Source organism: Hippichthys cyanospilos, chromosome 3 (assembly GCF_059441005.1).
Source record: "Hippichthys cyanospilos isolate Australia breed blue-spotted pipefish chromosome 3, RoL_Hcya_1.0, whole genome shotgun sequence".
In the NCBI taxonomy this organism is placed as follows: Eukaryota; Metazoa; Chordata; class Actinopteri; order Syngnathiformes; family Syngnathidae; genus Hippichthys; species Hippichthys cyanospilos.
Genome location: NC_142371.1, coordinates 17,399,841 through 17,412,171, shown reverse-complemented (window position 1 = coordinate 17,412,171; position 12,331 = coordinate 17,399,841). Strand labels below are relative to the sequence as shown.

The 12,331-nt window shown below is 42.1% G+C and overlaps 2 protein-coding genes across 2 annotated transcripts in view; one reads left to right on the top strand and one right to left on the bottom strand.

Moving 5' to 3' along the window:
* The window catches only part of tmem145 (transmembrane protein 145), a 30,496-nt gene extending 21,482 nt beyond the window's left edge, over positions 1-9,014 (top strand). The window contains exons 11-15 of the mRNA XM_088411729.1: positions 340-433; positions 3,355-3,527; positions 4,154-4,274; positions 4,459-4,656; positions 4,991-9,014. Of these exons, the coding sequence (XP_088267855.1) occupies positions 340-433; positions 3,355-3,527; positions 4,154-4,274; positions 4,459-4,656; positions 4,991-5,242 (838 nt within the window). The 3' untranslated portion in view covers positions 5,243-9,014. The remainder of the gene's footprint in view (positions 1-339; positions 434-3,354; positions 3,528-4,153; positions 4,275-4,458; positions 4,657-4,990) is intronic.
* Positions 9,015-9,506: 492 nt separating this feature from the next.
* mrpl17 (mitochondrial ribosomal protein L17) lies at positions 9,507-11,097 on the bottom strand. Its single transcript, XM_088410870.1, has 3 exons — positions 10,748-11,097; positions 10,592-10,660; positions 9,507-9,844 (listed from the first exon to the last, which is right to left on the bottom strand). Exons 1-3 carry the CDS (start codon positions 10,919-10,921, stop codon positions 9,593-9,595), a joined length of 495 nt encoding a protein of 164 aa, XP_088266996.1. The 5' UTR covers positions 10,922-11,097; the 3' UTR covers positions 9,507-9,592.
* Between the last annotated feature and the right edge of the window lie 1,234 nt (positions 11,098-12,331).

Sequence of the window (12,331 nt, the reverse complement as noted above, 5' to 3'; positions counted from 1 at the left end):
TGACTTACGCAAACGCAACTGAGTAAAGGCCCATAGTCTCGTCCAGGATCAAATGAGTCTTCCTGAGCCAGGAGCGCAGCTCGTTCAACGGTCTTGCTGTTTGCTCATGCAATATTTAGGATTTCTTTAAGGAAAGGGAGCCGCCCTTAAATTATTCAAAGAGTTCAAATGTGAGCTGCCCGTTCCTGTTGTGCGCTCGAATAGCTCCTTTGCCCCCTTAAATCTCAATCTACGTTCGTCCCCTCACTAAACATATATAACACTAAATGTCCCTTGTGTCTTTATCGCGGTCCGACCCGTGGCTGACCTTTGACCTTTGTGTGCACGCGTGTGTGTCAGGGCGAGGATCAGCCACAGCGGCTCGGTCAAGCTGAGCATCTACATGACCGTCTACACCATCACTTACGTCGTCCTCTTCATCTACGAGGCCGAGGTACGCCTGCGCTACAATTAGCGTAGCCCCCCCCTCTTTTTTTGTGTGTTTTTTCGCAAAGCCCCCAAAAGAAAGAGAAAACATTTCATTTTCTATGAAAATTGTATCCATACAATTTTATCCTTTTTAACTTTTAAGTCTTCTTTCAGCTTTAACTTGACTTTTTACAGGGTTCCTACAGGTTACATCTTATTTCGAATCTGAAAAAAATAGCTTAAAATGCATCAAAGTGCCTGAAATAAAATGGAAACATTTTTCGTATGTATAATGAATAAATAATAATGAATATTAACGTGGAACATTAACGCCAATATCTTGAATATTTTAACCTGAGTAAAACATGTAATTTTACAGTACATTTCGTAATACATTTGCAATTGTCATAATGACAAGTACATTCCATTTTACATTTAAAAGTGTCACACTAACAACGTCAATAACAGGAACAACTATCATATTTGTTCAAAGAAGAAGAATTCATTTAGGAAAAATCCGTGAGACGTCTGCTTTTGGTAGTAAAGTAAGATTTTGCGAGCTGACTTTGATTCCGACTTCTAAGCGGGTTGTTGGCGCGCGGGAAACGCCCCCCCCCCCCCCCCCCCCCCCCCCCGGGGTTTTGTCGACTGGACTCAAGTGGTAAAATAATCCATAACAAATGAAAACTGGACAGTTTGGGGCCCAGCTGCTGCTGACGCCGCTCCTTCTATTATTTCACGCTCATTTAACAGCTTTTGACATTTGGACCAGACGGCGCAGAACTGCTTGCGTGAAATCATACCGGGCGTGTTTCTCAAATGGGGATACATGAGGGCACTTCAGGGGCTGCGGGAGATTTGAAAACACTTTACAACGGCATCAGAAAATCCAATTTAGTGCCGTGAGAGGAACAGGACCTTTGTTTGTTTTCAAATTAAGAGCAAATTTATTGGAACACTAAAATTGTGTTAAAGTGACACCTTTTCAAAATATCTGTATGCCTTTATTTTTAAGCCTAATACTAATGCACGTCGCCATCAGTGACACAATTCTCTGGCAGACGATCCAGAAACATATTATTGCACAATCTAGAGCTGCTGGATAAAATACGCATACAGATTCCTTTTAGAAACGTAATTCCGAAGTTTCTGCTGCAAAATTTTTTCCCCTTTCAAATTGAGAGCAAATGAATTGGAATATGATTGTGTATAAATTGTGTTCAACTCCGTTGTTTGCTTTTATTTTGTTACATCGCATACCTTCATTGTCATTAGTCATGCAGTTTTCTGGCACACGATCCAGAAATAAAACAAATGAAGATTACACTGCTTTTCATCTGCAGTTATTGAATACGCCTTGAAATACCACTGCAAACGTAGGCCCAAGTTTTAATAAATCACACACGGATGGCACAAAACCGTTTACCATGCCGACCTTCCGCAAATAATCGGGACGAAACACCGCCTCGTTTTGTTTGATTATCTGCCGCTCGTTATGAATGAAACAATTTGATCTGTAATCAACAAAGGGAATTTTTAATTTCATGTCATCGCGGGGAACGGATTTGCCATTAAGCAAATGAAGTCTCGACCTTGGCCGTGGAAAAAAAAGTCTAGTAAGTCTCCATATCGAGGTACCGGTCAATTTGAAAAAGTGGGCTCATTTTCCTTCAAATCTCCCGAGTGAGGCAAGGGGTCCCCTCATTAGTATGCAGACGCAGCGCAGGCTCGGCGGATGCGCCCGCCGCGACATGCTCGCCCTCGTTAATTATGCGGCGTTTCGTCTCCGAGCGCGCCGTCTTCGGCATCTGATGAAATTCACAAGGGCTTTCGGGAGATAAGCGCGGACGGCGTGTACGCTGAGGAAGCCGTCCCCGGGGAGCCCCCGCTAAAAATAAGCCCCAACTGGGTTACGCCGGGCTCCGCTTGATCGGACGCCGGACTGGCCGCGGGGCCCGCGTGCGTTATGCGGCGGCGGGTGCGCGCCCGACCGTGAAATGCAATCTGGTCGCGACCCAGATGAATGTACAAGGGCACCCCCGAGAAGAACGCGGCAGCGTCATTGCCGAACATGATCCCGATGTGGGGACTCTCGAAACCGCGGCTGTCAAAAACTCCAGTCCTGGAGGGCCGGTATCCTGCGTGGTTTTGGGATTGTCTCTGCCCAACACACTGGAATTTGACCCCTATGCTATAAAACATAGATGTCAAATTCCAGGCCTGGAGCCTATTCTCTAAAACATATTGTCAAACTCCAGTCCTGGAGGGCCGGTATCCTGCATGCTTCCTGTTTTTTTAATCCCAACACACCTGATTCAAATGATCAGCTTACTAGCAGGCTCTGCAGGAAGCTTGAAATTGGCAGTAATCGTATGAATCAGGTGAAACCTGGAAAACCTGCAGGATACCGGCCCTCCAGGACAACAATCTGATAACTATGCTCTAAAACATCAGTCTTCAAGGGCCAGTATCTTGCATGTTCTCTGCTTGTCTCTCCCCAACAGACCTGATTCAAACGATTAGCTGATTAGCAAACTGCGGGAGCTTGAAAATGTCCCTAATCATTTGAATCAGATGTGTTGGGTTAAGAAACGTGGAAACCCTGCAGGATACCGGTCCTCCAGGACTGGAGTTTGACACCTACGCTCTAAAACGTCATCATCACGAAACTTAACCTTGCCTAATGTCTGCATAACTGACATAACATGAACACCAATCACGGCTGGCTTTTTCGTTGTTTGACATTCACAAGCTGAGCCGTGATCGGTTGTTAAATGAGCACATGTGATGTCATTTTCAGTCGACGGCAAGCGGCGGAAAGAATTCCTCTGCATAATTGCCATGAAATTAATATAGATTTAATTTTATAGACACGAATAACTTTTTATCACTAAAAATAGCTGTGATATTTTTATGATATTCCGCCGTGTCCAAATGTACTTTCAGTTCTTCGATCCCGGCGAGGTTCTGTACGCCTACGACAGCCCGGCGGGCTACGGGCTGATGGGCCTGCAGCTTCTGGCCTACGTGTGGTTCTGCTACGCCGTGCTGGTCTCGCTCAAGCACTACCCCGAAAAGCAGCCCTTCTACGTCCCCTTCTTCACTACCTACACGCTGTGGTGAGTCCTGGGCCCGCCGGGGGATACGCGCCATTCATCGGGGCCTGCGATCCTTTTTTTTTTTTTTTTTTTTCCATTATTCATGCGCTTCCGGAGAAATGGACTTCAACTGTCAAGAGGTTCTCAAGTTATTTTAAGATAGCCCTATGCGCGGCCCACAGAGTACAGTATATATATATATATATATATATATATATATATATATATATATATATATATATATATATATATATATACTGTATCTTTAGTCAAGATTCAAAGGTTTTGTTGTCATAAGCATAGTCACACTACACAATCTTATTCCGTTCACTTCCCTGTGCAGTGTGTGTGCTTACATTCTACACAATAGAGCTAATAATAAAGTAGGCAATAAAACTGAAGAAAAAAAAACGTAATAGGGCAATAATAAATGAATAGACTCACATTCTGAGCATATTATGGAGTAGTAGAATCTGTATACATATGAGGACGATTTTATATAGGGTTAGGGTTATATACAGTGTATATATATATATATAAAGTGAAAATTCTGCAAAACTGACTTTTAAGTGACAGTGACAGTAATAAATTATAAATTGATTCTATTCTGAAAGTACGGCGTCTCTTTTTTTTTTTTTTTTTTTTAGGTTCTTTGCCGTGCCGGTGATGGCGCTCATCGCCAACTTCGGCATCCCCCGATGGGCTCGGGAGAAGATCGTCAACGGCATTCAGCTGGGCATCCACCTCTACGCCCACATCGTCTTTTTGGTTGGTACTTTTCACGGCTAAACCGTCTCGTATCGGCCGCCCAACCCACCGGGGCTCTTTCGCTAGCCGGAACGGCAGCACCTATCGTCGATCGCCTCCGTATCGTCCGAATGTCCACGTCGGTCTCGCCGGACATAAAAAAAATACGAACGAGACCAGCTTGTTTGACGGTCCCCGTCGGCAGGTGATAACGCGCCCGTCGGCGGCCAACAAGAACTTCCCGTACCACGTGCGCACGTCCCAGATCGGGATCCTGCTGTCCAGCCCCAAAGGAGGCGAGGGCGGCGGCGGCGGCGAGAGCTTCCCGCACCACGCTTACGGCAACGGCTCCTTCCTGGGAGACTCGCAGCCCAACTTCACCGAACTCTTCTCCATCCAGTCGGTCAGTGGAAACTTCTTCGTCCGGGGGGCGAAGAATCGGAAACTTTGACACTTCCGAAAAAAAGACATTATATAAATAAAGAGAGACAGAGATGAATCTTATTTCTCAATTTTTACCATTACAAATGGATATTTTGCCTATAATTAATTTGACCAATAAGTTTTAAGTATTTTTCACGTCCAGTTAACTCATTCTACTCCAAAGACATTTTTTGTACATTTCAGCACGTACACATTATTTTGACATTTTTTTGAAGAGTCCGGCCTTTTTTGGTAAAGCGCCGACTCGATCAAAGCAATTCAAGGAGTCGTAACGGTTTTCCGCCCGCCCGCAGGACCCGGTCAAGACGGTGGAGGAAACGGTGCCGCGCAAAGTCCCGGACGTGGCCAGGAACAGCGAGCGGAAGATCATCACCACCTCGGCCGCCGCGGACGACCTGGCGGCCATTTTGCCGCCGCTTCCGCCCCCCATCCCGCCGCGGCCGGCCGCCTCCGCCGCGCGCTCGCCCCCCGTACGCCTCCCCTCTTTCACCGAGTACTTCAGCATGCAGGGCGGCGTCGGAGGCGCCTTCGGATCCAAGGCGTGAAAACGGGAGCTCGCGGTGAGTACAAAGTCGAGACGTTACGCAAGGAGCACACAAAAGAGAAGCAATAAATATTTCAACAATGGAAGGACCTCTGAACGCCACGCGGGGGGAAAAAAACAAATCCTCCCCAATATTTGTTCTTCTTGTAAGATTGTAAGTAGCTTGCTCTCGTTTTTTCTCCCGCTTTATTAACTCATTCGCTACCGTCGACGGCTATAGACGATCTAAGATCTATTTTGACCCAGCCGACGGTCAATACAGTGGTACCTCTACTTCCAAACGCCTCTTGTCGCGAAAGATTCAGCGGAGAAATATTGTGTCTAGTAACGAGAATACTCAAGATTTAAAAGGCAACATTGTTGGCAGAATGAGTCACGCCAACATGACTTAAATGTCATGTCCGTATTTGTGGTTTTTCATCTTTACTCATTTCGTTCACATTTCCCGCCAGGAATTTACACCGTAGAACCAACAAACATCAAATTGACATTAGCTACGGCTAACATTGTACATATTCACCTAAATTCACATTCCGTATGTAACGTACCACCTTGGGCTGTCGCATCTGACGTTAACGCTGTTTGCGCGTTGTTAGCATCTTAGCAATGACATCACGCAGGAAGCACTTTGTATAACTCCAAACTAATCTTAAGTCAACTTACATGCTGAGAATAATCCAAAAATTCAATATTATTGCTCCTGCATTTGTAAATGATTCCTGGATCACTGGAAATGGCAGATAAAAACGTACAAATGAAACGTCCTAAAAAGGTGTCGCTCTCTGCATTCATCACCAACACAACAGTACCATCTCAAGGCAAACAAGTGAACTGCATTCATTTTGTCAACCACTACAATTAATGTTTTTTTTTTTTTTTACATGATATATTTTGATTATTATGCACAAATGTAATTCAAATATGTATTTGTTACTTTTTTATGCATTTTTATAATTGAATAATATTCATTTTCAGGGTTTAGAAGCATTTTGGGGGCTTGGAAGGAATTGGGCTATTTACATGTAAAAAGCGTCTACTTATGAAAGTTTCACGTTACGGTGTGACTTACGGAACGAAATAATTTCCTAAGTAGAAGTACCACTGTAAGTTAAAACTCATTACTACCATTTTTCCCCACCATTCACCTGTCACAAAAAGCATTTTGAACCACTTTTTAAAATCTGTTTTTTCTTCGCATACATTTTGATTCAAAAGAAAAAAAAAACATGTTTATTAAGGATTTTGAGCATTTCTACAGCTGTAGCCGGACTTTAAAGGGGGGAAAAAAAAGTTTACTGCATTTACTTGACTGCATTTTTCTTCACCTTCATCACAGCCGTTTATTTCAAATTCCTGATATGCGCTAAATGTTAAACGTCTCTTCTGGTCTTTGTGAAAAGAAAGAAAAAAAAATGCATGTTTGTGTTGTATTTCCCATCCATATTCAGTATTAGCGTCTGGTGTGTATTAAACGTTTTTTATGAATACACACAAATCAAAGCCCGCAGTATGAAAACTACTCGAGACGACTTCATGTCCGCGATTGAAGACTTTTCATGCAAAAGCTCCACTTCCTGATATGACGACTTTATTATTCATGGAAAATGATGACTTTTGTCAGATGAAAACTCGTATCATGAGTTTGTGTTTTGTTTTTTTACGTCGCGGCTGTCATGAGCGTTCATTTTTAACAGCTTTTCACTCCAACGCTCAGTCTGCAAAAGCTCAAACTACATAGTGTTGTTAATAAAGCTGTCAATTGAATCGATTAATTGCCGTCTAATCGATTATCAGATTCATCTAACTATTTTGATAGAGTAATCATTTAGAGGCATGCTTTAGCTTAAAATTGTTCAACTCTGATTCTAAATTTTGCTGTTGAAAAGTGGTATTCCCAAAAATTGCACATCTTGATATTGTTTTTTTCGCTCTTTTTTGATAAACAAAACCAAATAACACAAATAAGCGCTCAAAAAATTAATAAAAATATTTAAAAGTTATACACGTTTACACAAAATAAAATCATAATCCTTTAATCAATTTCATGTATTGATTTTAACAAACGGATTTTATGTTTAATTCAAATAAGTGTTGCAAACATCAGCCTTTACTTTGAAAAAATATACATAAAAGCTTCTTCTCTTTTGATATTGTTTATTTGTTTAGCTATCACTAATAAATACCAAATAAACACCAATAATTGCTTAATAAACTAATCTACGATAAAAATTGTATTCGATTAATGGACAGAATAATGGACAGCGTGCTCGATTTTGAAAATATAGTGTCCGGCCTTGTTGCTAACTAGCTAGCTTAGCAAGCGGTAATTTTTACAGCCAAGTGTTCTTAAATCACGTCAATGTTTTTTGTGCATCTAACGCGATGGCTAATGCTAGCGGATCTCCATTAGCCTCAAATGTAGTCGAAAGGACAACTAAGAAACAAAGTTTAACGTGTACAAACTCCAGGATGTCATTTGTAAAGTTTTTGAACGTAATTAGCATGACACGGCTAACTGGCTCCTTGGAAGTGTCCAATGCGTTATAAAGACGACCGTGTGTAGAAAAGCAACAAGTGTACATTGTGTGTGTGCGTGTGTGTGTGTGTGTGTGTCCTGCATGGAGCACTTTAATGTTCCTGGTCTTGTTTATTTGTGATGTGTACACATGTAAATACGAGCCTCAGCTTTACTTTCAATATGTATTATTAAAAAGAAAAAAAGGTGAAAAGAAAGAACGTGTGAGCGGGGCAAGAAAATGGCATCGGTCGCTATGTCAACGTCACTTTTGCTTATTGTCACGCTCCAACCATGACAAAGTACAAGTTTTAATACACAGTGTTACTTATAGTTTACAACTGTAATACTGTTATCTTTTTTTGTCACAGTTTTGCAAAACAGTGAAGCTATACTGAACAGATCTTCCAAAATATATACTGGAACATGACAAAAAATGTATTATCCAAGTACCCCCCCCCCCCCCCCCCCGCTTAAATTGCATAAAACTGCCTGAAATTTAAAAAAATGTCCATTGGTTTTTAAACTAGAAACACTTTTGACCAACTGAACCATTTGACACAAAAAAAATCAGTGAATAATATAAAAAATCAGTAAATAAGAATAAATGTAAATTGGTATGTCAATTATTAAACTTAAACATTTCAACCTAAAAAGTCAAACATTGTGCTTATTATTTTCTATAAATCACAATGAATAACTTGAAAAACGTTGACGCAATTTCAAGTGCCGAACTCCCCGCACAAACTTCGACAATGAAAGCGCCACTTCCACCACCTAGTGGCATCGATGTGCAATTACAATTCCTGTTTCCCAGGATGATAACAAAATATTGCTTGCTTCAAATTCTAAAAGTGTATAACGAACACTAACTACAAAGAAAACTAAAGTTGTGTCGTTTAGTTCCAAAGTCTGCTTGAGAGTTTTTCATTCCGCGCGTGAGTCGATGAGGGAGCACTACTTGAATCAATTGTTGTGTCGTGCTTGTACGTGATGACGTCAACTGTATATTCTCCCGCCTTTTGTTCTGTCGATGCGGAAGCGCCGCTTCCGCATTTTAAACGCGCGTGCGCACACAAGTGGAGGCTCCGACTGGATCACGTGACCAATTATGTACGCATGACACAGAAAAGCACAGTTTGTGTGAGTTTTTTTTAAGCTCCTCGGTTTAAGAATGCGTTTGAATCGTGTCAAATATACTGTAGATATGATACACTTTTTGCCAAAATAATGATTAAAACATGTTTTACAACAGGTCTGTTATGTGTTGGTGTTTTTTTTTTTTTAATCGCTGCCTTGACAGGACCGCATTTGCTTGTATTCTGATATTTATCCTAAACATCCAGGAATAGCTGTCGTTTTATTTTTAAGTCAGCTTTTTACGCAACTCAGGGGAAAGAAAACGGGCAACAAACCGAACCTTCGTGGGTTAGTTCTGGCGCCATCCTGAGTCCAAATGTGGTAACTACATGTTTTTGTTTTTCACGACTTTGCGTGCTTACGGTTTAGCTCCTCTGTCGTTTCTTTCCAGTTCTTCACGGCAGTGATATGTATTTAAAGCAAGCGGGTATCCACGTCGTTGACAGACTGCGCAAAGATGCTCATTTTACGTACAGTATAAGACAATGATAATGAAATATATATGCGCGTGTTTGTATGTGTACACTGCCTATGTGTATGTATTATAAGGATTTGACTAAATCCTATCATTGAAGTGAGGTTTTGTGCAATTGAGTAGCAGCACACATGCTTTTTTTTTTTTTTTTAATTTTTTAATAAATACAGAAATAGGAAAAAAGATCGGAACGCGTTTCTGTAAGCCAAAAGTCGTCGGCTTCACAAGCCGGGCGGCGAGCCGGCTTTGTCCTGGCGGTAGCCGGCGAGCAGCTGGTTGATGAGCGTCAGCGGGTTTGCTTTCCTGACCGGGTAGAGCGGCGGGAAGGGGTTGCCTTTGTACTCCAGCACGGCCATCTCGGCCCGGTCCAGGTTGTTGCGGTTTGGGATGCGGGCCATGCGCGTGTAGCCCTCCGACTGGCTCTGGAATCGCGGGGCCAGCACCTTGAACAGCTTGGGGACCAGGTCCTTCTCCTGGAGCGGGAAAAAAAGGCAGCTGGAGCTTTGCCAAGCACTTGTGCTATTTTCTTTTTTATTGCTCTAGATGGCACTCTCCATTTCAAAATGCAGTGAAATTAATAAGATCTCTAAACCAATAGCGGCATCTAGAGTAGGCGTGTCAAACATATGGCCACCCTTTCATCTAGCCTGCGAGATGATTTGTTTTCAAAATATGAAAAACTTTTAACAGTTATGATGTATTACTTTGGACAATATTTAAAAAGGATAATGCATTAAAACTGTTGTTTTAAAGACATAAATATATAGTATGATTTTATTGGTCCAGTTCACTTGCAAATAGCTTTTCCTCCATGCGGCCCACAATCAAATATGAGCTTGACACCTCTGAGCTGTTAAAATCCCTTCCAAAAAGTTCAAATGTCAATCAAGGTTTTGCCCAGCAGTGGAAGTGCACACGACGCCTGAAGAAATAAAGCTTTTCCCAACCAGATGGATGGAAAGATGATTTCATGCTTTTAAGCTTCATCTGTTCATCACGATATTTACTGATTATGGCAAGACAATTACGAAGGTTTGAACAGTGACACTGTTGGCTAACCCTGTCGTGCATTTGCATTTTATTCCTCAATCTGTCATTTTGCAGCAGGCGAGCAGTTCGAATTACTGACGCCATGAAAAAAAATTAAGAAAATAAACTGGAATTATTCAATAAAATCGACGGAACAGTAGTTGAAAAATATTCGAAACGTGCGTACATACCGTCAACCAGAAAGTTGCCATTTTCATCGCCTTCTCGTCGGTGTCGCCCTTTTTCGCGTAGTCGATCAGCTGGGATAAACGAAAACACATTTCCAGTGTAAACAGTTAGATTATAAAATGATGCAAACTAGCTAGCGCGGCTAACGGCTCGCGTACTTTCTCTGCGTAGAAGCGGACTTCGTCTGCACGGGCCGCGGTGGTTTCGATGCGCTCGTGTCGCACCAGACCGGTCAGGATGTTCCTGAGCATGTCCAGTCGAGACTTAGGGCCCATTCCCATCTTCCGGGCCACCCGGCCGTGGGAGATCAACGCCCGCAGCGTAAGCCGCATCTTCTCCGCTCACTTCGGCGTCAAGAAAAAAAAACAACACGGAAAAGACGTTTTGCTACGTTCAAAACTTCCTCATATTGTGCGGAAATTCGTGTAAAAACCAGCGGCGATCACAGGGTGAAAAAGGACAGGTTTGACATTAACAGTGCGTCGACTGTAGTTGTCCGTGTGGGGAACCGATGTGTGTATACAATAGTTCCGCCTACAGCATGATTTCAACGATGACGTTGAAGATGACGACATACGACAATGACAGCAATGACAACGACAACGTTGACGATGACGACAAAGAGGATGTTGACGAGGACGGTGAGGACGTTGACTACGACCATGATGACGACAACGAAGATGTTGACGTAATCCTTGTCGTCATAGTGTTGATGATGACGTCGATGAAGACGATGACAACGATGTTGACAATAACGACAACAGTTTGAGTTTGTGGTAAATAAGTTGCACATGGACATGTTATGTTTTTGATATTTTTCCATGCTTGAGATGTGAATGCCTGTTCTCGTCGCTCTTATTTCCGGGTTTAAGTTTAACAAGGCAGCAGTGGCTTTTTGGCCGCTTTCCAATTGGACTGTTCTCTATGAGGCTTTTTATTGACTATTAAGCTTTTACCTCTGGCCCCGCGGACCCATAAAAACTCCCGGCACGAAAAACTTCTCCGTACTCGTTTTAAAGTGATACGGTAATAAGTTACTTTTAAAAGCATTTACAAAATCATGGGGGGGGAAATGCAAAGTGTATACACAAGGGTTAAGGGGTACTTGGATGAAAACATTCCACGCGGGTATATCATTGAAAAAAAGGTTGAAAACTACTGCATGACGCTACCGCCTTCGAGTAAAAACAATCGAATTTTGGGGCTCCTCGAAAAATGTGCTTTCTAGATGGGGGGGTCCCTGACTCAAAAGTTTGAGAACCCCTGTTCAAAAAACATGTTTGCCCAACAACGCCTTCAAAGAGGAACTCAACAAATCCGTTTTCATTTGAGATGCAATTAATCGTAGGTCTCAACGATTAATCGGTTACCCCCCCAAATGGTGATTTAGTCCTCGATTAGCTAGCCATTTATTGATTAATCGTTGCATCTCTGCTTACCAGTGTTGTGTGCAAACGTAGAAAACCGAACACATTTTCTCATTTTTAAAATATCGTAGCAGCAAAAAAAAATGGAAGAAAAGCCCCTTGAGTTTCGATTTAAACCATGTTACTTTATAACCTGCTATTGAAAAAAGTATCCAGCCCATAATTTCTTTGCTCGCTTTTTTGACATTTCAGAAATGCTCGAAAAAGACGTATGAATCCTGAAAGCGAACAGTCCAGCAACAATTTCCAACAATAATTCATAAAAGCAATAACACATGTACAAAACATTTGGAAACGTACAGTTTCTGTTGCGCA

Bases quoted from the DNA above. Each gene is read 5' to 3' on its own strand.
- mrpl17 (XM_088410870.1), bottom strand. From the start codon at position 10,921: ATGCGGCTTACGCTGCGGGCGTTGATCTCCCACGGCCGGGTGGCCCGG. The intron at 10,661-10,747 runs GTACGCGAGCCG...CGTTTATCCCAG, and splicing joins TCCGCTTCTACGCAGAGAAA to CTGATCGACTACGCGAAAAA. The intron at 9,845-10,591 runs GTATGTACGCAC...TTCCCGCTCCAG, and splicing joins TGGCAACTTTCTGGTTGACG to GAGAAGGACCTGGTCCCCAA.